The following is a 27,187-nucleotide window of genomic DNA, read 5'->3' on the forward strand; positions in this document are numbered from 1 at the left end:
CTGCAGGACGAGAAGTGTTTATTCCTTTAACACATGCGTATTTAGGATGGCAGTTATTAGAATTTGGTACTTGGGGGGTTTCTCAGTATATAATTTGTAGAAGTGCGGTTTCAGAACAATGAAAGCAATTCTTATAAGTACACATGGGGTCTGGAAATTGTTTCTATTAAAAAGACATAAAGTAAAAAATTGTTTTGGTACTTACAGAAAGTTTTGAGATTTGTATTATAAATCAAAATTACATTAAAAAACATAATTAAAAGCAATTATTAGGGTTCAAAAACCAGACTTTTTGGTTTTGTTATGTATTGTTGATTTGAGTCAGCAAAAATTTTAACATACTTTCTTGCTGTTGGTTTGTGAAAACTGAATTTGTTTGCATGAGGGTACCAAGTATATTTTTCACATGGCTCAAGACAGTGTTTAGGCATTAGCTTACACATTTAAAAAAAAATGCATATATCGTTATATATTTTTAAGTTTGGTTAAGGAAAGTATTCCTAATCTTCAAGTGTGCTTGTGCATTCTTTTAACTGTATTGTATTTATATGGTCTTTGAAGAATCAGACTATCTCTGTTCCTCCATGAGTTGGAGTTTTTTGAGTGTTTTTTGTTGTTTTATTGAAGCTTCAATGCTTTTATTGAAGCTTTAAGATTTGGTCTCCTGTGAGATAGTTGGACTTTTCCCTTTAAATAACTTCTTTTATGTTTCTGAAGTCATACACCAAGTGAAAGGTGGTGGTTTAGATATTGTATGGTCCTTTTGGTTTTGCTACAGTGTTAGAGTAAGCTGCTACCTGGACTAGTTTACCAGGATAAGCCTAGCTGAAGAGTCAGTGAACACCTGAACACAGGTATTTCTGCTGAAGTACAGAACTGAAGATGACACCCTCTCTAATTCTATTCTGTCTGCTATTACAGCAGTGAAAAGATTGACGAGAGGAACACAGCCTGCTTGCATGCTAACTTCAACTGCCAATTCATAATTTCTCTCTTGAAGTTACTTGCTTTTAACAGAAACTTAAGTGACTTTTCTGTTTTTCAGAGTTACCACAAAGATGTTGATCCTGTCCAGAGTTAGGATATGACTAAGGTAGCAATAAAGAAAAACTTAAACTATATTTGCACTGATTTTCCATCTTTAACTTTGCGTAGTAGGTACATAGCCATTAAAAAGCAATCTTTTAAAAATACGATAAAAAATGTTGACCCTGCAGGAGTTGCATCCAAAAGCTGTATTTTGTATTTATTATTTCTAGCTATTAAGTATTTTCCATTTAGAGGCAAAAAGGTTTGTTTTTTTTTTTGCCTTAATACTGGCATCACAAATTCTCATACTCTGTGTGAGTCCTTCCATATACCTTAGGTGTGCTTTCAGTAGCATGACTGTTAGTCTCAGAAAGTTAATTGAGATGGAATCAATTAACCTTATAATTTGGATACAGCAAATCATTGTTTAGTAAATATTCAGGAACTCTTATTAAAGTTCTTTTTGTGTTTGTTCAACTTTTCTTCATAGTAAAAGCTTTTGCTTTTGTCAGTAAAGGTCACATGATTATGAATGCTGGAGTTCAACATTTTTCATATTGGAACTGGACTTTCCTTTTGCATATATTGGTTAAAGCTGTACTAATAGTAACTAAATAACAGGGTGATGGGGTAACTGAAATACGCTGAAAACGCATTTGAAAATGTAAATGTCAAATATATATATTAACAGTAGACACATTATAAGAAACGTTGAGAGGTTTGTTAAAACATTGCAAAGAGCTCACTTGTAAGTTAAGGTATGATGAAACCGATATTTAAAAACTTAAAATCTTTTAGTAGATTTCATTAATCTTTCAAAAATTATACCCCCAGGTTGAGAAGAAGAAAAGGAATTTTTAAAGTACTGCTTTATGTAACACTTCCTTTCTCTGAACTGATACCTTAAGGGTGTTTAGTTATGTCCTGTACTTCACAATGTTTAAGTGGCTGTAGCAGGACAGGTAAAGCATACTGAAGAGACTTTACAAAGCACCTTGAGAAATTGTCTTTTAATATTGTTAAAAATGTGACTCTTGCTGTTTTCTCTGTCAGTGTTTTGTGATGGCTGACTCCACAAATTCTGCAACTGTTTTTTCAGGGTAAGAATCTTTTTTTGTGACCAGTGGTCTACATTTTGGCCCACAGGAAAGAACATGCTATTGCCTTACTTTTTACCCCTTTCTGTGATGAAAAAAAAGATGCATTAAATCCTCTGATAGGAAATTAGGCTGAACCACTCATGCCTTTCTTGCATAGTTTACACCATGGATCTTCAGCACGTTCTATCCATTTCACCTGGGAGGTCTTACACTTTTGTTTCTTGTCTGGGAGAAAGTAAAAAGGACATTTGGGAAAAACTGCACAGAATATTTTGCTAGTTCCTCCCTTTGTACTACTGGGTTTCAGGGAAACCAAAATGTAACAAAGCCCAGGAATGCCAGCTTTGAGATCATGTATTGGAGAGCTCTGCTATTCTGACCTCAAGATGAGAGGTGTGGTTGGGTCTATACTTAGAACTGGTTCATCTTTATGCATGTAGCAAAATTTGATTTTCTTTGCAGGGACCTTTCAAAAAACCACCAAGGGTCTTACTGTTAGTTCAGACTTGTGGGGGTTTTTCCTGTTAGAATATTTTATTTTGTACTGGAATTAACAGTTTTTAGACTGAATTTTACTGTGAAATGAAACTTATGCTAGCATTCTCAGAGCCAAGGTTTAAGGCACTAATTTATGTTTTATAAATCAAATAAATAAATGTGCACCTGCAAATCAAGCTGGATGCAAAAGCATACAAATCATTGATTAAATGCTTGAGTACTATCTTCTTGGAACTGAAAGCTATAGAATTCTTGTTGGTTTTGATGACTTTACATATGAGAAATCTAGATATGCTTAAGTGCTTGCTGAAGTATGGGATGATTTGGTCATCATATTAGCCTTTAAATTATTTGCATTTTCCATGGCATTATAATGTGAAAATGTATGGTCCAGAGTTTGGGATTGTGGGTCTTTTTTTGATGCATCTGGAAGCAAGCCAAAGATTTGGATTTTGAGAGATCACTGGTGCACCATGTACTGTAACTCTGGGAACTACTGCTGTAATAACATTTTATATTGCTGCTTTGGAAATGTCTGCATTGATTTCTGTCAGAGGCTGGAAGAAATGCTTTTCTGTTTAACTGTGTCTGTTCTATGCAGATTTTAGGAAAGAGTCAAAGGACATAATGCCAGGTTTTGCATCTAGTCTCAGCTGTCTCCCCAGTGTTCAGAAGTATTCCTATCCAAGTGTATGCAGTAGCTTTACCAAAGTGTTTTTCATGTATTAAATATTATAAATAATGTAGATAAAGAATGTTGTGAATGAAATTGCACAAAATGGTATGTTTTGGCTTGCCCTTCTCTGTTACCAAAGACTGTATGCAAAAGAGTTTGGCATAAGAACAACCTTTGTTGTACTTTACAGCCTTTACAAGCTTTGTTCCTTTAATTCCTTAAGTAGAACGGCAGTCAGCTTGGTTGTAGTTTATACTGCACTTCCTGAGTCCTGGGATTTATCCTCTCTTGTCTACAACTTCTCGCTCTGCTCATAAACCGCAATTTGGAATATTTATGACACAGACTTTTGTAACAATTTGTTGGAGTCTTTTCTTCTCAAGGAAAATTAAAGTCGGCTGATCCATGCAAGATTGCTGATTTTCCATTTAGAGGAGTTAGGCATATGATAAATGTTTTCAAAGAAGATAATTTACTGGGAGAGGCAGAACTGGTGGTTCTGGCCTACTCTTAGTTTTAAAAAATGGGTGGGGAGAACAAAATGAAAAATTTCATATAAACATTCATTTTGTGGACTCTCTGCATTGTGGATACTGCAGAAGAATTGTGTCCCATCTATTTATGGTGGTGTGAGCAGATGGAAAAAAAAAAAGCTTTATTCATGTTCGTTACATTCAAGCCATTGCCGTTCCCCATTTCCAAAGTAAAAGCTGAAATCTTTCTCAGTGGGATATTATTTTATGGACGATAGGGTAGGAAAGGATACTTGTGTTTTAGTAAAAATAACTAAATGGTTTTAGGGTAGAAACATCATCTACTGCCTTCTGGAAATGCTTGCTAGATGGAAGGTTGTGTAAGATGTTGGTATACAGATATTTGGTCAGTACATTCCAGTCTCTGGACTGAAGTATACAACTTACTGCACTGACTTATGTGAGAGGAGACTGTTAAAAGCACAGTCCTCTTCTCATGACATGGTTGTCTCCTGACAGTTTCCTTGTGTAGTAATTGAACCCTTAATTTTAGAAGATGTAATATATTCGAGACTTGGTTTGCGCTAAAACCCATGGCCAGAAATAGCAAGTGGACAAACAAATAATAATGGTTATAGCTGAGAGAGAGCCTGCTTGTGAAAGGGGACTATTTAAATTACAGATCCAGGTATACGTGTATTGCGGATGACTGGGATGCTACCCTGAAAAACAGAATGTGAATCAACTTGCTCCTCCTCTCTGAATGCTGAACAGGAGGGACATCGCTAATCTGCTTTGTATTCCTACATTTCATAGAATCACAGATTGGTTTGGGTTGGAAGGGACCTTAAGGATCATCCAGTTCCAATCCCCTGCCATGGGCAGGGACACCTTCCACTACATCAGGTTGCTCACAGCCCCGTCCAGCCTGGCCTTGAGCACTGCCAGGGAGGGGGCATCTACCACCTCTCCGGGCAACCTGTTCAGTGTCTCATCACCCTCACAGTAAAGAATTTATTATATCTAATCCCAATCTACCCTCTTTCAGTTTAAAATCGTTACCCCTCATCCTATCCCTACACTCTCTGATCAAGAGTCCCTCCCCCATCTTTCCTGTAGCCCCCTTTAAGTACTGGAAGGCCGCTATAAGGTCTCCCTGGAGCCTCCTCCAGGCTGAACAATCGCAGCGCTCTCAGCCTGTCCTCATGGGAGAGGTGCTCCATCCCTCTGAACATAAAGAGGGGATAGTGATGGTGTTCTTTAGGTTCCTTTGTGGAAGAGCTATTCTTTCCATATCCTGAAGGAAAAGTTAGTGACATATGTGACTTTCACAGCCATTCTCTGTCTGTATTATTTGCTTCTGAACTGAAATGAACTGTGGTCACAGAGGATCAGTGGGAAATTGTTAGCTAGAGAATTTTTTCAGTAGCAGCACATGTAGGTTTACAAGTGTACCAGAAATGTTTGTGTTACAGACAAAAATTTCCCTTTACTGAAAAGAGTGTAGAGAGGCCAACAGTTTATCACAGTGCACTGGAGGAGTCCCTGGTTTGGTAGGGGCTGCAAGCACCAGGTATTCTTGCTTTGCTCTGAAGTGATGCCCCTTGTCTGTACCTTGAGGTACATCTTTTTTTCCATGTAGAAATTCTGCCCAGGTTCTAATTGAAAATCTGGAATGTCAGCCTTAAAATGAGAAGTGGCACCCAGATTTTAATACGATTTTAGGTACTTACAGCCCCAAATAGCTACTATGAAGATTTCTGAGAATAATTTTGTGCTTAACCCCTATTACTTTTAGCCATCTAAGAATATTTTTTAAGTCTTCCTCTTTGGGAACCTTTTGAATTTTAGTAAGGGTAAATCTGAAGGAACAGTGGAGTGTGAAATGGGACAAAATTTTAATTTGAAAACTTTGTTCTTAAACCTTTTTTGATGTTTGTCTATATACCTGTCCTTGCACTTTGAATTGATGTAATATGAAATAAGCCTGTATAATGCAAAATACTCTGAGAATGTTTCATTCATTTTTGCTGCAAGTGCTACAAAGGCAAAAAACCCCAACGCCCCAGAATAAAAAATAGTAAAGCCTAGAAAAATTATATGTATAGTATTGGTTTTGAAGCCTTACAGACAGCTTCTCATGAAAGCTGTCTTGAATACTCACATCAAGTATTTAAATAGTTTTTCAGTAAGAATTTAATGTGAAGTTATGCTGTAATTAGAAGTCCACACATCTCTGAATTCCATATTTAGATACAAAGCTTGAATTTAAATGGAAGCTAAATCTGAGATTTTGCCTGACAAGGAGTCATCCTCCAGTGTAAAAGGATATTGTCTTCTCTTTCTTCCTGCCTCCTAAATAATGTTGCAGAGGACACTGCCAGGCTGTAACGGCATTTGGGCTTTGTCTGCTTTCCCCATCATATTTACTAATAGGGATTTGTATTCATAATTTAGCTCATGATTCATTTGCCAGTACATAGCTGAATACTTTCAGCTCATTTGGCAGTATGTGTGTTGGCATAGCAGTCATCATGGAAGCAAAATGTATGTGTTTGTATTTGGATCTTGTGGCAGATGTGTAATATAAAGGAGCTACCACTTTGGCAGGGCCTCTTTCCTGGCTCTGCCCACATTTTAAGCGTTCCCTGGTTATGATCTGTGATCGTGGCTCATATTGATGTTTATCTGCCTTTTTAGAATGAAAATAGCACCATTCGGTTTTCTTTTTTTTTTTTTTTTTTTTTTTTCTTGTGACGTTGCAAAGGTAGTGCAGCATGGTACAAACATTGTGGAAACAGAACTTTATAATACACTTTTTCTCAACTGCCATATTAGTTCTGAAAACAATATGAAACCTGTCCGTCTCCATTTGGCAACTGAAAAGCAGGGGTTTGCAGTCAAGGCTTTAGAACGTGCAGATGACTCAATTTCTGTGTGCAGTCAAGTATGTTTGAATTACTCTATGTGGGTAAGTATGTAGGGAACAAAAAAGGTAAAGATATGAGGAAATACATACTTGCTCCCTTCTTTTTTTTTTTTGGTAGAACTTTGAGCAAAATAACGTGTTTTGCAGAGTGGACTTAAGCCTTTCATGTACCTCTATGTTAAATATTAGGAGCTTGCCAAGATGTGTGTGTAGTTTGCCCTCAGAACAGGGTTTAACTATTCTTTTTTGATAAGTTAATTTACTGAATAAAATTCCTGCTTCTAAAGAAGGAATTTCTTTTCACTTCTCATTTACAGGATAATTTTTTTTCTGAGAAAATTCAACTAGCCTTCTTAATTTCTGTGTTTTTTGTCAATATTAAATCTACAACATCAAACAGTTATGAGTATTGGGATGCTGTGTCTCAGTTTTAGCTAGTCTTCTCCCTTTGTGCATGTTGAGGAGAATGAATATCTGAGGAAGTCTGAGGACGGAAGGGCTTGGAAGGGAGGAGAAACAGCAGTAACTTCACTGCTTGTTTCCCTTTACCTTACACAAATGTGGCCATGCAACCACCACACATTAAAAAAACATGCTAAAAATTGCTAAAATAAAACTCGATAATGGGGATATTGAGTTGTCTTTGTGAGTTAAATTCTGTCTGTGGTTAATCAAGTAAAAATGCTGCTCCAACCATATTATCACGAGTGCGTTACTATTAAATGAAGGGAAAACACAGGAGGAAATAAAACTCTCTTGCTTCTTTACTTGCTGGAGCATTTATTTCCCCTTGTCCGTATGTGTCTTGGGAGAACACCAAGCATAACAAATAGTGTTTGCATTTAGTTCTGAATACAGTGAGGTCCATGATCACTCTTATCTCTGTGTGAAAGTAAGCTCCAAAGCCTGTCTGGCTGCCCGAAGAGTTCACATTTCTGCATGTGTGATGGATGGGTTCATTGTTCTAATGAAGCATGGCTGTTGTTGGAGGTTGTGGTCACAGGAGGAGAGAGGCAATCCATCTTTAATGAGGGACAGTGCTGTGGAGGCCTTGAATGCCAAGACAGAGATGTAGCATTTCATTTTTTATTTGATGTAGAGGGTCAGCGCAGAGACAGCACCTTGTTTTACAAGTTTTTTTAATATTACAAAGAAGGTGGGAGCTGTATCCTGTACAAACTTTAATCATTTTAGATGTTTTGGCTTAGTTCCCAAGTGTGGTGAGTCTGGAGGTTGCAAATGCATGTGTTTCTATAGCCAGAGCTCTGATCAGATAGGGAAATCAAACCTCTGGCCATGCACAGATGGCGTTAGACTTGCCTGTCTGAGCATCTGTAGGAGCTGAGGTCTCACAGGCCGCATACTAGCTAGCAGGCAGTGCCTGTAATCATGGGGAACACTATGGCCTAGGGAAATTCCTCAGAGCAATTCCCATCGATACAGATAGTAGTTGTGTATTTTAAGTACCTCTGAGGATCAGGCACTTGTCTTGGGGCAGAATCTGAAGAGAGCTGTGTGTTTACCAGAAAATTGGAAGTTTGACTTATCCTTAGACTTTGAAAATCAGAATATATTGTATATTCATTCAACACAACATTCAGGAGTAAAAGACATAATCACAGTTTTCGCTTTCTTGGTCTTTCTTGTTTCATTCCTTTAAGGCTTTGTTTAGTATGACAGTTTCAAACTCAACAGTTATGGATTTAAGTGTCTAGGTTAAAGTGCAGGGCTAGTTACAAATGTGCTTCCTTTTTGATTTGAAAAGTTTGGCGGTTAACCTGTCTCTTTTCAGCCCAATTGTTGTGTTCCTCATCCTGGTATCTGAACAAATAGCACATAAACTCATTTAGAGGAGAGGAGGGTTTGTGTGTACCAATATTTAGTTTATCAGAGGTTAAGTTTCTTCTAAAAAAATTCTTCAGTGCAAACATTTTTGCTGTATTTTTGTTTGTCTTGCAGGTTGATCCAGCTTTTAAAGAAAAATTAAAACAGAACACTGTGACACTGGAATCTGAGTATGAGGTAAAATAAATTTGTTGCTTGAGGCTCATAACCTTGGCTACCCTTGATTACCCTGGCCACTGGTGGGTTGTATCTGTCCCTAACTAAAATTAGATCAGCCATCTGCCTTTGACTCACTGATGTCCAATAAAAATAAGGTTTTATGTAAAGAAAGGTTTTTGAACATGGAGTGCTTCTTTCTGAACACAGCTTTACTTTGATGTCCAGGTGCCAAGTACAGTGGTACAAATACATTCCAGTATTTCTGTGGTTAACCTAGTCTATAAATGTAGAGCTGATGTTGGCCTGAGAATGTGTATGTGTAAATGTCAACACTTCTGCTGCATGAGTTTTGATGATCTTTAGACCAAATTGCAGAACAATGTGTTTGCAATTGCAGAACAATGTGCGTTCTGTTATTTCTTGCTTCTGAAAATTGTTTGTATCTTTCAAACAACGGCTGTTCCTTTTTCACTATTTCAGAAGATTTTATAGAGAAATATTTCACTCTTTCCTCAACAATGCATTTTCTTAAAACATTACTGACCTCCGAGATGGCTGTTTTTGCCCGTTTAATATCCAGAGTTTCATAAATCTTCATGTCTGCAAAAATCCATGTTAGAAAAACTGGAAAAAGCTTCCCTGTATCCAGAAACAAAGGATAAAGCTATTTAAGATAATTTTTTATGTTTTAAAATTACTTGGATCAAATGTCCATCTAATATGATCTTTACAGTCTTTATGCTGAACACAGGTTTTCTTTTTCTTCCCGTACCACATTTCTGTCACACGCCTTTGAGGAGCTTGATTGCACCCATAGCTCTCATACTAAGGTGTCCAAATGGCAGTACATGGTCTTGCTAATAAAAAATTTCTATTTTATATTACTCTTTTGTGATTTGTCTGAAATAAAAATAAAACTTACCTTTTGTATTTTTACATCTCTAATTTCATGGAACATCTGCCTACCTGCCAGGTTCGTGACAGTGTTTTACCATTATTGCAAACAGTTATGGGCTGCCCCCTTCTATAAAGAACTGTGGTTTATGGTGTAGGGAATAAAAAGATTTGATCCCTGAGTACATATGGAAAGCTCCAATGGAAACTCAAAATGTAAAAATCCATTAAGTTCTGGTTATTGCTGGGATTATTGTGTCTCCCATTTCCCACAGAATTTACTGTAAGGCTGCTCTGATTTATTTACGTAGAAGAACCACAAGCAGTAAAAAGAACCACATCTCTGTTTAACTCACTGCCTAACCTCAAAATCAACTGATCTGTATTCATATATGTCTTGCTTTCTCTCCAGAAGGTAAGTAAATAGTTGAAGGATAATATTTAAATAGCCGTAATTGCATTAGCTTTATGGATAAATCAATGGTAATAAAATACAAGTATCATAACAACATATTACAAGCCTACTTGGGTATTGGGGCTCCTTCCTGATGGACAGGAATGACAGAAGCAATCTTACTCTTTTCTTAATCTAAACTGCAGAGTGTTCCCAGGCAGAAATTCTTCCACAGTAGTGTTTGTGTGTTATAGAGGGCAGACCCGTTCAACAAAAAAATGTGTTTGCATTTCCACATAATGAAAATAGATTCAGATTATTGTTTTGAACTCTAATCTCAATATATTCTTTACTATAGGCACCAACTTGCAAGCACTAGGCATATTCATTTCTTACTTCAGTGAAACTTGTGGAACTACCAACCGTCATGCACATACTTTGCAGGATCCACACTGAATGTGTGTGTATTTTAGTCAATGTTACCTCTGTAATCTGGTGGACAAAATCTAACCAATCACAGTGTTACAGCTGACATTTAAGAGAGTGATTTTTTTTGTTGACCCCACATATTCCAAGCTAGAAGGGTTTGGGTGGGGTTTTTTCCCCTTTATTTTTTTACTTGTCAAAAATACAGCTCTTAAGAACATCTTCTAATTCTATATATAGGTCACATTGAAGGGTTACCCTAGTGTCTGTTACTAAATATAGTATGATAAGAGATCAAGGGCAGTTTAAAAAAATTTGCTGGTTTGATATGTAAAGCCTTATTTTACAATATTATTAGCATTATATCTGCAGCTGTTACTGAGGATACCAAGCCAGCTCTTTTGAAGCATGGTTGCCTGATGCATGCAAATATCCACTGGCCCTCCCTAAGACTTTTAAAAATATCTTATTGTCCTTATAGCAGTGTACATATTGAATACATACTGAATTCTTTTAGAATGTCACCATTTCTATTATTAGCATACACTTTTATAGGCATATTGGAAAAGATAAAGACATGTCCACTATTTCAGACATGTTGAAGTCTGTATTTTGTCTCCAATGTGGTGGTGGTGATGAAGAAAGTTGTAATCACAGATTTAATCAATTTACTGAGAGGAAATTAACATAAAGACATTTTCTCACCTTCTAATTTACTAAATTATATCTTCTCAAGCTATACAAAATTTACTTTATTTCGTATAGGAGTATTTCTGGCCAGGATACTATTTTGAGGAAGAAAGAATTTACATGTGTAATTTGTACTACATTTTTTTATATACCTCAGATCTGTTAATAATGCCATTTATCTTGTGCCTCGGGACATGCCAGAGGAGCAAGCTACCTCTGCATGCATCCTCTGTTGTTTATGCATTCCTCTCACAAGCTTATGTGTCCTCATATGGCCAATTAGTCCTTGCTGCTCCCCTTTGCTTAATAAATCATAGTTCTGTCCACTAGTGACACTGGTACTAATGTGAATGTAGTTCTGCTGCTGAGCTGGGCCTTGTAGAACACACTGTAAAAAATGTCAAGTGTTTGACCTGTGACAGAAGCCTACAGTATTTTATGTGAAAGCACAAAAATACTGTTTGAAAGAGGGGGATAAAAAACCTGATAAATGTGATGAGTGAAAAACATTCTCAAGTATGTTTAACAATCACAGTACATTCATTTTCATTTGTTTAAATGCAATCTCAGAGTAACATTCCTTATTCCAGCACTTGATTTCTGTACTTCTGTGAAATTAATGGTCTAGGACACACTAAAAAATCTGGCCTCAGTCAGTTACATCAGACCCCAAAATAAAGAATTGATGTTTAGGGTTTTTCAAGCAAATAAAAACATCTTTAAGAAGAATTTATTAACATTTTACAATGGAAAATCAGTTAAGCTTGAGTTAAATATGTGATATCCAATGGGAACCAATGGCAATTGAAGGCAGAGGGGAAAAAAAAAATCATAATAAGAAGTGTGAAGGATTGCTATGGAAACAGTAAATGAGAAGTTATAAAGCAGAGAAGATTGATAAAAGATGCTAAGGACATCAGAGAGTCGTCTGATAGAAAAGCTGACAAGGATATGGGTAAGAAGATGCTGTTGCGGCAAACTTAAGAACAAAATAACAAGGATGTCAAATCATGATCATTGGCAAAGTAGCAACAGTCAAAAAATGTATGTGTATTTTTTTTAGAGAAAAAAGTCCTTTGTATTCAAACCAGAAGAGACAAGGGATATACTTCCAAACCTCTTAATACCCAAACAAGTTGTTATTAATATCTATTAGGCTCTGATGGTTTATAGCTGAGTTCCAAGAAAATGCTTGAAAGACTTCAGTGGCTCCTGAAAATCTCAGTCAGGGAATGATGATTCTCTGGGAATCATTACTGGGCAGGAAAGTGATATGTTTTAGTGTTCTGTGAGATTTGGGACATATCTGGGCAATATTGAGCACTTTCTTCAGTGATACAGAAGAAATTATGAAATTGTTACCGATGTGCAAGTGACAAGAAAGTATTGAAATAGTAAAAGTATGGCAAGGAAGGAACAGACAGCTGTTTGTATTACTTGATAAGCTAGGCCTATTAAATGAGCAAAGGACCTTTTAAAGTAGCCAGTTATTCATTTAAAATGTGGAAATGCAGGCCAGAGTGGACTGCATTATGGAAAGCAGCAACTTGGGAAAAGATTTAGGGGTCACTGAATACATAATTCAGATTGATCTTCTGTTGTGATGCTGTGGCACAAAGAGCTAATTCAGTCTGTGAATATAAACAGGAATGGCAGATGGTAGGAACAGGTGATTTTACTTCTGCGTGTGACACTGATGAGGCTAGTACTGAAACACTGGATCTACTTCTGCCGTCCACGTTTTGTACAGGGCTTTTAAAATGGGATAGATTGCAAAACAAGCTGAATATATTAACTTAGGGCTTGAAAGAAACTTAAAGATTTAATTTTTTTTGAAGGTACAGAAAAGAATGTTATATATACATACCTTCAGAAGAAGAAAGTTCTAGCTATTGAAGATTTTTTTTATTGCAGCAAAGATATTAAAATTAGAAGTAGGGTCCATTATTAATATGTGAGAACATCATTTGAACACAACAGCAAGAAAATGGGTTCTCTGTCTTTCAGAATACCAAAACTGTAATTCTTTTTAAAGTTTTCCTTCAACTGGTTGCCAGCTATTGGACTCAGCTTGACATAAACACGGGAATATGCTGGTCTGCGAACAGTCAATCTAGAGAACACTGCTTTCTTAAAGTGTATGAATATTGAGCAGTTTTTGTTCCTGATAATTTGATAAATCACAAAAGGTCAACATTAGCTCTGGACAAAAGTTGTGTAGCTGTTTGTCCTGAGAACTACATTATTGTAACTGCAGTATTAAAATGTTTATGCAGGACAGTTCAAAGAATAATTTGAATAAGCTCTTCTAAAAAAGATTCAAGCCACTTAATGCTCATTTAACTTAACTTCGGGGATTGTAGCGCCAACAGAATGGATGAAACATCTTTTTCAGGAAAGGACATTGCAGTAATGTAGTAATTTATAGTATTAAATGGATGCATTGAAGTGTGTGGGCATGAGGACTACTCTAGAGGGAAGGTAATTCCTGAACGTCAGTAGTTGAAATCTGCAGGTATCTTGTTGCTGCCATTATCAGTACCAGAGGATTACTGATTTTATTGTTTAAGAATAGATTAGCGTATTGAATTGATTTGCTTCCGTATCTGTGAAGATACTAGTGGCTAAATACCTTGAGCTGTCTGAGAGATTACAAAGATGTTGGGAAAAAATCCCTCCTTAGTGACTGTTGTGACACTATATGAGGTGGAGATATTGTTCTTTCTCCCTTCAATCACTCCATCCCTTCCATGCTCTCTTCTTTGTTGGTGCGTGTCCAGCCTAGCCATTACATTCCGACTATCCTCTAGGTTGTGTTTGGGACAAGTGGAGTTTCTTGCATTTCAGTTTATTCACATGTGAAATGGTCTTGAGAGTTTTTATTTCACTGTCTTCATCACTTAATGTTTTGTAGATAAGGATGAAGTGGTGTTAGTTTATCATTAATGGAAACTGCCATGGGAAAGGCTTTTAGTTGAAATAGTTTGTGCTCAGTGTTTTATTCTGAGTGGATGTAAAATCCGTAGACAATAGCTATAGTTTGCTCCTTTTCTTCTTGACATCTCAAAAGTCTTGTGTGCCAGAGTTCAAAATGTGATCAGAGAGACATGGGATTTGGTGATGGGTATGGCACAGGAGGAGTTCTGATGGGAAAGCCTCCTTGCAGGAAGAAAGATACTTAGCCTCCAGAGAAAAGTTCACAGGGTATTGCTTTTTACTGATCTTTCTGGAATTCATCTCTATTAAATAGTCCTGTAAATTATTTCTTGGTCATGTTTATAAAAATATCTCTGCACAGGATTTTTCTTAACTGTGAGCTGTTTCTTTCATGTGTGTTGCATTTGCACTTTTCTTATCCCACAAGAAGACACTGATTTCTCATGGATGGAAAACAAAGTAAGGCAGTTAACAGTTCAATCAGACAGCAAAAGTGGTCAGGATGTACAAATGCCTGTTTTATAATCTCTTCTCATCACCCTTTCTCCTCTCTTCAAAATAGAATCCTTTGTACTTGCTTGCACCCCCTGGGTGTTTTTTTTTAATCCCAGAGGAACCAACTCTTACCATGTTAGGGCCAACACAGTGTGTTGTCTCAGCCACAGAAAAGTTTGAGTAGGGAGAGTGGCATCCACTAGCATGGCTGCTAGCTTCCACCCGGCAGTATTTGGAACGTTTCCTTATGCATCTGACTAGGTGGAAATGTTAAGCACTTCTGTCATAGTAATGGGCCCACAGTGGGGAATTGCTGGATCTTTGGTATGAAATATTTCTGAAGGAACTTTAATATAGTGTATGGAAATTTAGCTACACAGCTGAGGCTGTATACATTCCTCTCATTGATTGCCTCTGAAGAGGATACAGCAAAGCAGATAGTTTTGAAGGAAGCTCTTGTTTCAGCAGTCAGGCAAAGTGACTTATTGCAAGAATGTTCTCCTGTTTGTTTTGCTTAGCTTTTTTTCTTTTTTTTGGCCAATTTCATAAACTCTATCTGGATTATTCTGTGACTGCCAGCATACTTCCAGATAATGCCTGCATGGACACTCTGACTAAATGTGAAATACTTTAAAAGATTGTTATACGATTCTTGCATGTTCTTTACTTCTCAAATTATTGTTACCCATCTTTATTTAATGCTAAAAGTGTACTGTACAAATGTACTCTGCAGTAGCAAGTTACTGTCAGGGAGTGAGTCACTCTCTGTCCTAAGAGGCTTACTGGTCAAATGGAAAGATGACATGCGAGATGATGGTGGAGACTGACCATGGAGTTTGCACACTTTTTAACTAAATAATCAAATTTTTAAAAATTAATAGAAAAGTTCCCTATTTCAACCCCTGACTTCATTGTACATCTGGTAAGATGAGTTTTGCCCAAGTATAGCTGGGAGACATCACTGAGAAGTTCAGAGGCTGGGGGAAATGCGGTTGGCAATTCCATATGTCATACTCCGTCTTGTTCATAGCATCTTCCTAGCAAGTCATTGGAGAGCCAGTGTCACGCTGTGCCATCTTACAGCTCTAACTTGAAAATAAAGAGTGTTTAAGCACAAGGTGGTTCAAAACCAAAATACACTTCAGCCATAGAAAGAAACCCGGACCTTACTTTCTAAAACTTCCTTTTCATTCTTGTAAAAGTTTATATAGATGCCTTGATCCTTTTCCAGATAGAAGTCTCTCTGATTTGATTTTGAAGACCTGTTGGTTCTGATAGAATGAAAGGTAGATTGATCACAAGTTATCTGTGTACTGTAAATTCAGCAGTATTGCTGAGAAGTAGCTTTACTGTCACTGGCAATATAGCGGGGGACTAACACTCATTACTGTCTTCATCAAATAGACAGGGGATGTTAACCACAGAGAAGAAACAGGAGGATTTATTTTTTTCCTATGACAAATTTGCCCAACAGCACAAATGAAACAGTAGCCATTGATGTCACTGAAAAAAACTATGGCTAAAAGGATTGAAGTTACTCTGTTTACATTTAGTGAAAAACATAGTTTCTACGTAGAGAAAAGCATTTTGTTTCAGCATATAAGTTGATGAACAAGTTCTGGAAGAGAAGTGAGTTGAGAATCAGCAGGAAAATAGTCCTAAATTGCACTAACTCTGTGTGAATGTTACCTGAACTGAGGTCAGGATAGAGGAGCAGCATGTGAGAGGCAGATTTAACTTGCCAATTCAGAAGGGTTGACTACTTAATAAGGTTGACTGCTGATTTGAAGGAGTGTGGTTACTTTAAGGTAGTTATTTAATGGCCTGGATTTAAGTTTAATTTAACGTTACTGTTGTAAACCTTCTCTAGTTGTTTCTTTTCTTATACCCACACACTTCTGTTAGTAGTTTCATAGTGGCAACTGATCATTTCTTGTTGTGGTAATCTCTTAGCACTTTGCTGTGATATTCATCACAGCTTTTCCCTCTCACATAAGAAACATGTAAAAACTTACTTTTCAGATCACTTCAGAAGAAAAAACACCATGTGTGACTCATGGATCTAATATATTTTGATCCTCATACACCTCTTTCTTTTTTGATTAGAGTATCTTTTTACCATTATTAGAAGGACATACTATGCCAAATTTCACATACATTTTATATACAGATTTTATATAAGTAAAAAAATTGTCCACACTTCTAAGTATTCATAGTCCTAGCAAGATGTTTGAAATAAATCTCTGTGGTGTCAGGAGGCTTTTGTGGGCTCTAGACAGGGACGTGCTGTGGAAATCTATATGCTCATCCTACTAGCCACAGAACTGTTGTTTTTTTGTTTTTACTGCAGTCCTTGCACTATAAAAGATCACATATCCCCTTCAGCCAAGCTCACCTTTGTATATTTGAAAAAGATCCTGCAAACATCCCAGAAGCCTGTCCCCGGCTGCTTCCCTTCTAGAGGGTTGTGCTGCAGTAATTAGGACACCTTTATAAAGCTTAATATGATAGAAAGTTTGCAAGTTCAAGCACTCAAATTTGGGAAATTCCTTGGTCCAATTAACTCAGTTTGGTCTCCTAATCTATACATTCTGAGATAAACCATAATAAGCACCACTTCTCTTTCTGGGGCACATTAACCATAGCTTGAAAAAAGTTCCATATACAAGGGAAATGAAAACTATCCTAAATCTACTTAGTGCTTAATTAAAAGTGGAATTTGCAGAGTTTTGAATGTTTGATGTTGAAGGTGTACTGTTGGAGTCATGCTATTCTTTATGTTGGATGTTTCAGAGTTTCGTTTTTGCTCAAGAGAAGAAGATAAGCTGAAAGTAAATGACCCATGCATGAGTTCTCTTGACTTTACCCGTATAGAGCTTGTGAATCCTTTGGATTGAGAAGTCCATCTTGGGTGACCTGAAGGTGTAATGTATAAATGGCACTGGGTTATACTCTGAGATTTAATGTGTTTTTTAAGACATTCTTCATTTTAACAAGGGAAACTGCTTGTTAGAAGGAAATCATGACAATCCCCAATTCCTAGATGGAAGTCTATCTGCCTAGTGGTATTTTCTGTTACTTTAAAAATTGAAGGCTGTGTAATCATGTAGTTTTAACTGAGTGCTGTAATTGTTTGCTGTACTGAGTAATTGGTATCACTGTAGCATCTTCACGCAAAACTGTGAGAACACTCTGTGAACATTAATTAAACTCTGTGACACTGCTGAGATGGAGGCAAGTCTTGTTCTTATTCTTCAAATTGCAAAAAAGATGCCCAGACAAATTGCTGGTGCAGTTCCTTGATACACATCTTTTACAACATGGCCATTTAAAGATGTTTCTGTTCTTTCTCCACCCAGTGCTTCCTTCAGCTGTGCCAGTTCAGGTGTTTGCATTGTCTTATACTTAAATAGGATTCATTCCTAAACAGTATGTATTTGTTTTCCCAATCTGTTTCTTTTTTCTGATTGGGACGCAGCCCCACATCATGTTGAATTGGCATAATTAAAGGGAAAATAACCTATGGGGAAAGAGTCTCTTAAACCAGTTCACCATCGGTTAATTTATTGTGCCATGGTATTGGATGCCACTGAAGTAAGTAACAAAACCTCTCTTGGTTTCATCATTTCTGTTTTTGCCAGTCTTCAGCAAAGGCAAAAAGAGAAGCAGCAGTTTGGATGCTTACATGCAAAAATGCCCCCATTTCTTACCTTAATGAACAAAAAAACCTTGTTCTGGCCATAGCATGCTGCTTGCTGACTTGTTTGTATACAGTAACACAAAAACTAGACATTCTCTAGTTGGAAAAAAACCTTCTTTTTAATCTGAGGATTAAATCACTAATCGTGGGCTATTAAATCACTAATCGCAGATATTACATTTTATCACATGCTAAACAAAGCAAGTAGCACCAAGTTTATATTAAGAAAATGAGATGTCAAAAAGGTGGCTCTGGGAAAGAGTTGTAAAAAAACCCAGTAAGACTGTACAAGTGTGATGCTAAAGTTAAGATTTTGAGTCACGCACAAGACAACAGATTCAGTGTTAGCCTTAATTCTGTACCTCTGCATCTATACATCATCATAGAGTTCCTCAATATATCTGTTATGATCTTCAAGCTGTTTTTGACACCTTTGCAAAAACAGACTGGTTAAACGAATTTCTTTTGCTGCATCTTTCAGCGATGAGGATATTCTTCCCTGGCACATGTTTTATCCACAGATGGGTTTGCTTACTGTAACGATGGGAAATAATTGTGTCTCTGAATTAGAGCAATTTCTTTCTGTGGTGCTCATCACAGAATTTATTGCATCAAGCTGTAAAGTAAACAGGATTTTTTTATCCCTCCTTTCACATGCGGGAAACAGAGACTAAAGTCAAACATTTTTTGCAAGTGCCTGCCTTGAATTAATTCATCCTGAGCACCAGTAGCTCTGAATGAATTTCTGTAGGTTTCAGTTTGTTTACTGTAGCATGAAGACTATCCTGCAAGAGTAGAATTCACACTCCTTTTAAAATTTTATTTTATTTTAAGGCTTCAGAGGGTTATGGCTTTTGCTTAATATCAAGCCAGACATTTGCTTAATATCAAGCCAGGCATTTGAATCAGCAATTAACCAATACAACCTTATTGGTGCTTTTGCACCAGGCAAGCTGTTTAACAAAAGTCTCAAAAGACAAGTGTGTGGCAAACAGTTGAAGTTTTGTTTTGTTTTTTTTTCCGCTGTGCCTGTCTGCATAGCTGCATTTTTTTTCTTGAATTTACAGCTTCTGTCAGTCCTGTACTTTTAAGAGGCAGTTTAGCTGATTTAGGAAGTGAATCAGTAGATTTAATGGACTACACTGATCTTACTTTAAACAGCTAATATTCAGTATCCTTTGGGCTATTTGAGACAAGGAGGAAAAGTGGTGCTGGTCTGATCTGATTACATTTCATGGTAGTCTCCAATGATTGGCTATTTAGTGCATTTGAATTGGAAGAAATAGCTTTTTGGTTTTTAGACTGCCAGTTCATATGGATTTCAGTTTAGTGAAAGCTGGAAGTAGTTTACCATATTTATGATGTCTCCATGAAGCTAGGTACGCAGGGTCCAGGTGGCTAAAAAGAAAAAAAGAAATAAAATAAGAAATTTAAAAGACCCAGCCAGTTAGAGTGAAAGAGGTTGACTTCATCTGAGAGCAGAACTAGCTGCTTGCCTGAATTCTCACTGTACAGCTCAGGCAGTCTCAAGGAGCTGTGTCACTTTGTAGCTTGTGCTGCAACTAATCAATAGAAGGACATATTCTCATCTACATATGTGTCTTTGGCCTATATCTAATATAGCCATTTATTTTGGGGTGTTGTAAGAATCTTCATGTCAGCGGTCAAGCAAAAGGTTAGGTTTTGTTTAGTTGTACATGAGGTAGTGTTGGGACCCCAGCCGGCAACTAGGCTCCACACAGCTGCTCGCTCACTCCCCCTCCAGTGGGATGGGGGAGAGAATCAGAAGGGTAGAAGTGAGAAAACTCATGGGTTGAGATAAAGACAGTAGGTAAAGCAAAAGCTGCTCACACAGGCAAAACGAAACAAGGAATTAATTCACCACTTCCCGTTGGCAGGCAGGTGCTCAGCCACCTCCAGGAAAGCAGGGCTCCATCACGTGTAACGGTGACTTGGGAAGACAAATGCCATAACTGAGTGTCCGTCCCTCCCTCCTTCTTGCCCCAGCTGTATATGCTGAGCATGAAGCCATACGGTGTGGTATACCCCTTGGATCAGTTAGGGTCAGCTGTCCCAGCTGTGTCCCCTCCTAAACTCTTGTGCACCCCCAGCCTACTCACTGGTGAGGTGGGGTGAGAGGCAGAAAAGGCCTTGACTCTGCATAAGCACTGTTCAAAGGTAACTAAAACATCCCTGTCTTATCAACACTGTTTTCAGCACAAATCCAAAACATAGCCCCGTACTAACTACTGTGAAGAGAATTAACTCTATCCCAGCCAAAATCAGCACAGGTTTTGTGCGGTACAGTAGGAAAGCATTGTGGAACAGATTTTTGGGTCTTCTTTCACTGGTGATATTCCTTCTTATGCTTATCGACATGCAACAGGAGTCCTTTATTCTTTCAATACTTGATAGAATCAGTTTAGAAATTTGGTTTGTCTAATCATGCTGCCTTCTGACAACTGAACATACACCTCTGCGTTAAGCCACTGTTTTTTGCAGAAACTGTCACGTGCCAGTAGGGAAGGTGCTTTCTTCTTGAATTGCAGCAAGGTATCAAACACAATCTTTACACATGACACAAAATGTTAACAATCTATAGAAATATAGTGAAAATAAAAAATAAAAATACAGTCTTTCTATGTATCCATTAGAATCTTTAATTCTTTATGCTTTAATTGGCAAAAATTAACTCTGTCAATACATCTTATCTGTTCTGTAGTTTGAGGCAATGCTGTACATAACCCTTGGTTGTTTTATTCTGTCAGTATATCACAGTGTGTTTTCCAGGTACCTTACACTTTCTGTTGGAAACTGCCGAAATACTTTCTTGTACTGGTTTGTTTAGATTGTGTTTTTGAAACATGTCCTGTTTTGTACAAACCTCTCTGAAAAGCCTTTGTGAAATTTCAGGGCAGATTAACATGAACTTTTGGTAAAGATCTCCAGTATACCTGACTCTTTTGATAGAGTTATCTGTATAGCCTGTCTTTAGATACTACAGGTTTTGTATATATTTTAAATGTTGATTCTTGTTCAGGCTTTGGGAGCTGAACGCCTTTGGAAATAGTTTAGATCCTCACAGCTGTGTGGTACCTTTGTGTTCAATAAAATCAGCATGCTTCCCTTTTGTTAAAGCACGTGGTTATTTTCAGTGTAGTTTCCTTGAAGCTTCCATTAGCATCAGACATTAAATTCTGTATTTGCAGTCAGAGTGGATAGTTGCTACTGTGTGGGATGATGGGTGCCGTCCCTCCTTCTCTCTCCTTCCATGTCAGCTCAGATCCCTTCCGGCTGAAATGAAGTACCAGCTAATCATAAAACATATGAAGTAGTGAAGACAGTTTTTCAGAAAGACCTATGCCAACTCCACTGTATAAAAAATTCAGTTGCTTCTACCTTGTGAAAGTCTGCTGTGTTTGTGCATGTGTTCTCATGTATCTTCTGTTGAATGTTGCCTAATTTCTTTTGATATCTGACTAAACTCATTGCAATTTCCTCCATTGTAGAAGTGGCAGAAAATTTTTACATAACATGAACTAATAGCAGCAGGTCTGTTCTGTCCTAGCTGTTGAATTATTCTGTGACTATTATTCAGGTCCCTCAGTATTTGCCATTTATTTGGATGATGGATGGCAGACAAATTAGACCACAAGCTCAGGGCAGGGTTAAGTATTTTCTGGTGTGTTTTTACAGCATTTGCTGAGATGAGGCCCTGATCACAAATCAGAGGTTTAAATCCCACTGCAGTACATGTCATTAATGGTGTGCAGTATTGCCCTGCTCAGTAGCATGTAGAATAGCCCTGTTCCTGGCCGTGGTGCAGACACTCTCCTCAGTCTCCTGTCAGCAGAGCCCCATCATGTCTGATGTATCATTCCAGACTGCAGGCTGGTATGTGAGACTTGAGGTCTTTGTCTGCTGGGAAAGGACTTCGATGTCTCTGCCAGTACGACTGTGAAGATGCAGTATATGTTTGTCTTCTTCAACTGAGCACTTGGTAGGTGATTCAGGGCACCTGTTCTTCAATTTTGTGCCCATCTAAGGCTAGATAAATACTGCAGTCATTGGTACTTCTGAGTGGGAATGATAGGAGTAGGCAAGGAGGTAATTAAAATCGAGATAGTTTTTAAGTATCTGACAGTTCAGCCAGTTAGCATATCTCATGTATGACTTAGTGAGGGACCTATCTGTGATGGTTGTGTGCCATGAGAAACTCAGCAGCAGAAACCATTGCATACCTTTCAAGTTAAAACCACATGGATTGAAGGGGATTGCATTATTACTGTCTTTCTTTGTGCTAGATAATTCATCTTTTCCAGTATGCTTTGGTATCTGCACTGACAGGATACTTCAGGTCACTGTTTGAGCTATACCAATGCTTATCACTCCTACTACTTCAGTACTTGGCAGAGTTGCAGTTGAAAAACAGATCTGGAAGACAACATGAGAGAAGAAAGAAAAAGTGAAGATTTCTTCAGTCGTATCTGGTGATAAGCAGATGCAGTAATGCCCACTTTAGTCATTTATGCAGCTACATTTCTTTTTCTTGCTGTTGAACTTTGGTTGCAGGATAGATAAAAGTTCATCAACCCAATACTGATACCGAGTTTCTTGTGCAAAAATAAAACAATTCAGAATCATACATACTTTAAACCATGGGGCTGTCAAAGTGACACACTTCTTTTTGCTGTTTATCTGCAGAAGCTGGAAAAGTCTGACTTGGATAACTGGGAGAACATCAGAGGACCCCGTCTGTGGGAGGATTCCAGGACTGTTCAGAAGCAACAGCGGGAGGCAGTCCGTCTCAAGACAGAATGACTGAGCAAGCCTACTTTGGTGCCTCTGCAAAAAAAAAAAAGAAGTCTCAGGCTGGACTGCCTTATTTTTTAATCCAGTATCAGGAACAGACATGAGAGGGGTAGATTGCAATGAGCAATTCATGCTGGTGTATATTTAAGTAACTGTGAGATCAGACCAAAATGCACTGTATTATTTGAAACTCTTTGTTTGCATCCATTTGCACGGAGTTCCACGGAGGCTGTATATATGAATTCTCAATTAAAAAAAAGCTGATTATTCTACTGAGAATATCCCATTGTTTTTCAGTCCTTCTCGTTCAAAACTGAGATGCTTCAGCGAGGAATAACATTGCAGGAGTCACTTGTCAGTACCAGAAGTTGTTGTCGTAATGAGAACAACAGTGCTGTCATCTCGATGTGTGTGACCAGATAAATGCTGCTTCAGGGAGCCCCTGTGTGACTTCAGACTTAAGCTTGGAAGGAACTTTAGAGGCATATGAGCTGTTCAGAACAGTGAGTCCATATTTGGCCAAATATATTCTTGTGTTTCATTTCCAGGATCTTGAGTGTACAAGAGGCATATACAGAGTGTCAGCTGGTAATTGGTCAAATGAGATTTGTTTAGATGTGATTAGATTTTTGTGATTCTTCATACCTTTGTGCAGGCAGGACCTTTGCATTGGAACTTCTCAGTTTAAATTGGAAGAATTCTTCCTCACTCAGAACTGTGATGTTTCTCTGTGAGTAAGTATTGTATCAGAATCTTCTTGAACCACTATACAGTGGCAAAGCTCATCTTACCTGTATTATACATGTGTCTTTGTGCATGTGCACAGAAATTTTTATCTTTTGATAATTCTTCTGAAATGCTTTTCTTTTTATATTTGTCTTTGTGTGCTCAATGATTTGCTGTTAGAGGAAACCATGCTAATTCAGGGCCCTTCTGCTGAGACAGTTCAGTGAAGAGAAGCACCTAGTCAATTTTTCAAATGAAATGAAACTTTTGATGAGGTGCTAGAACAGACTTGTAGAGCTCCTCTTCAGAGTAATGGAGTAGCAGGGCACATATTAACAGTAGATTCTAGTTTCAAAGCATTCAGTGACACCTATATGTAAATCTTTTTGGAACTGTTTTTAGAAGAGGTGTGGTCTTGCTCCTCTCTTCAAGAGTGTCAGTTTCAATCTAAATGTCCTTTTGGACACTTTATTTAGGGTAGCCTCCTTGCCCTCAGGTAAAACTTCCCTCGGCACTTAGTTTTCTTCAGTTTCTCAGTGATGAGGTCCAGTCTTTCAGGATGAAAAATCAACTCTGATTTTGAGAGAGTTTTAAAGCATTTCATAAAGCATTACGTGAAATAGCCATATTTTGTGCATGTTTTCTTCTGATAGAGTTGCGAAGACCATCAGAAAGTGTTGCATGTTATCTGGAACAAGGTTGGAGCTGTGTATTTGTGTGTTGCCCTGTTCAATATCATATATGTCTTTGGTTCTAAATAAATGCATTATCAAATTCAACGAACCAGGAGAGGAACAAGAGGAGCAATAAAAGAATAAGGTAATCATAAAAGCTATAGGGGAGCAACTGAAAAACTAGAATATGGAGACATTAAGCTGTGCTAGACCTAAACAAGAAGGAAATAGGTTTAAATGTTTTGTCATTAGTTTTACCTACAAGATAATATTCTTAGACAAATAAGATATAAAATAGGACAAATAAGGAGTAATTAGAACTGCATACCTTGCTTAGCATTTTTTCAACTTTTAAATTCAAATCCTGGTTCATTTCCACTGACAGGAGCAAAATTGATTGCTCGAAGGACACCAGTGCATTGACTACACTGACAGAGTATTCTCTGAGTTAGGGCTCCTGCAGCACCACTGCTACTGTTGCAGTACTAGCTGGACTACTGGAAATGTTTCTTTGATTACTTTCCCTGGTGTAGACCCATCTTGTGTGGACTCTGCAAATTTGCTATCTCTTTTCCAGAGGATACATATCTTCCCTTTCCCAGCCTTGACTGAAGGAGAGAGGAGGTTGCCATTGCTTTGCATATGGAGAGGCATGATCAGCTCCCAGTCTTGCAGCATTGCCTCACAGCATGGACCAACACAACCCCTGAAATAACATGTGGCATTCTAGGAACAACATGTGTAGGAAAAACCACCCCTTCCACTAGGGGAAAAAGCACAGATACTTCTCTTTCATGAAGCCCTTAGGCTTATCAGTTTTCTTGATGAACAAAACACTGAAATATCCTGGGTATTTTTAGTAATTTGATATCCCGCAAGGGCTGTTTTGGGAATGGTCATCTTACTTCAACAGGGCTGGAATGTAGTTGTAAATAATTACTTCTATAAAGAACACTTTTTATGTCATAACTTAGGATCCAGTTTTAGTTGGTTGCTTGCTGGTTGTGGGGACCTCCATCCCTCCTTTTTCATAGGCACTAAATTTCCTGTAGTTTCTGATGGCATATTTGTAACTACCTTGGAAGTGGCATCTCTGGAAAGAGATGGATTTATCTTAGCATCTCTGAGAAACATTGACATGCAGTTGGAAAACTTCCTAACTTGTCCTTCAACTTCCCTTTTAAGAAATTGACAGTCCACTAAAAAAAAAAAATCCCACTTTTTTTTTTTTAATGCTGTTGACTCATTTATGAATAAAAAAAACAAAAAACAAAAAACACCCAACAATAATTTTTGCCAGGTACAGAAGCTGTACTTTTCATAAAATGGGGAGAACTGTATCAGCAATTTCTCTTTTTTTGCCATGCACGTGGACAATGGCTTCACGGTTTATGCTGTGCTTTTCTTAGCCACTGAACTGGAAATAATACTTACAAAAAGTGTGTTGAGAGTCAATTAAAGTCTCTTAAGTTGTCATGTGTCCTAAAGTAGAAGGCACTCCAGAAATGTGGAGAATTATTGTTCACAACACTAGCAAGAGAGGCAAACTTAAATTGGTTCAGGACTCATGCTTAGTTTGGCTCCTTATTTGAACTATCCTTTTGAAAGCCATGATACAGCATTCTGGTTATCTCTAAGGCACCTGCGGACAACCTTGCTGAATTCCTGAATTGTTATTCTAAATATCTGTGACTGGGGGGGGGGGGTGTGTGTGTGTGTGGCGGTGGTGTCAGAGGTAAATAAATGCAATTGTGAGTCTCAGACACTGATTGACATTTTTGCATCCTCTTTGGTAACTGGCATATACCAGTCTGAGAGGAATGAAAACAAGGCTTTAGTGAGAGGTGTGAAGTATTAAAGGGGTAAAAGAGAGGACTGAAGAAGCCAGATATTCCAGTCAGTGTTGATGAAATTAGAAATAAAAGAAGGAAGTTTGGCTAGGTGTCTCTGTGTATGTGGACTTAAAAATCAAAATATCTGTTTCGACAATGAAGGAGAAAGTGTTTTTCTTTCAAAGAAACTGTGCAAGGTTGGTCTCTGGGATCTTCTGTAACAAGAAAAGCAGTAGGGCCTAGAAGTGAAGAGAATGTGGGGCACCGTCCCCAGGGATAGGGAGAGCTCAGTGCAGCACCAGTGGGTATCCAGCTGGATGGTTCCCAGCAACAGCTATCTGCCACCCAAAATACTAACAAGATCTTTTCATGATATCAGCCTGTGGATCCTGCTTATTGAGTGTTTCTCCTATAGCACTTTGAATTATAAACTCATGGGTGACTCAAAAGAGAAAATGCTCAATATCTTATAACACAGACAAAAGAGGCTTAATGAAAGCTGTAGGTACTATGGTCAAAAAATGGTTTCAAAACCTGCTCAATAACATAGCAGTTGAATTTCAAAGCTCCTAAATGCACCTGACTGAGCACCTGAGTGTTAAAAACTTCTAGAATCAAGGTGCAGAAAACAAATTTGCCAATAGTGATCCTCCATGGTCTTGAAAATGGCTCCAGCTACCCAAAAAAATGGTAGGTTATGGCATAATAAAAGATGAGTGATGGAAGTTTTAGACCAGAATATAGAATGCAGAAATTTTTGAAAAATAATTTAAATATACCCCATCATCAGTTGGGGACCAATCCCAAAAAGCAAAGGAAGGAATCAATTTCTTCACAGAGAAGCAGCAACTTGGAGTGATTTAGAGGTCACTGTTCATTGGATGGTTTACATGAACAC

At 37.8% G+C, this 27,187-nt stretch overlaps 1 protein-coding gene across 2 annotated transcripts in view; it reads left to right on the top strand.

Moving 5' to 3' along the window:
- The window catches only part of COX16 (cytochrome c oxidase assembly factor COX16), a 48,424-nt gene extending 25,060 nt beyond the window's left edge, over positions 1–23,364 (top strand). Inside the window, exons 3-4 of one of the 2 annotated variants that reach the window (XM_074909669.1) lie at positions 8,665–8,727; positions 22,950–23,360. In XM_074909669.1, the coding sequence (XP_074765770.1) occupies positions 8,665–8,727; positions 22,950–23,066 (180 nt within the window). In that variant the 3' untranslated portion in view covers positions 23,067–23,360. Of the gene's footprint in view, positions 1–8,664; positions 8,728–22,949 lie in introns of both variants that reach the window. The other variant, XM_074909668.1, reaches the window with a different exon arrangement.
- Positions 23,365–27,187: the final 3,823 nt, after the last annotated feature.

Source organism: Athene noctua, chromosome 6 (assembly GCF_965140245.1).
Source record: "Athene noctua chromosome 6, bAthNoc1.hap1.1, whole genome shotgun sequence".
Classification (NCBI taxonomy): Eukaryota; Metazoa; Chordata; class Aves; order Strigiformes; family Strigidae; genus Athene; species Athene noctua.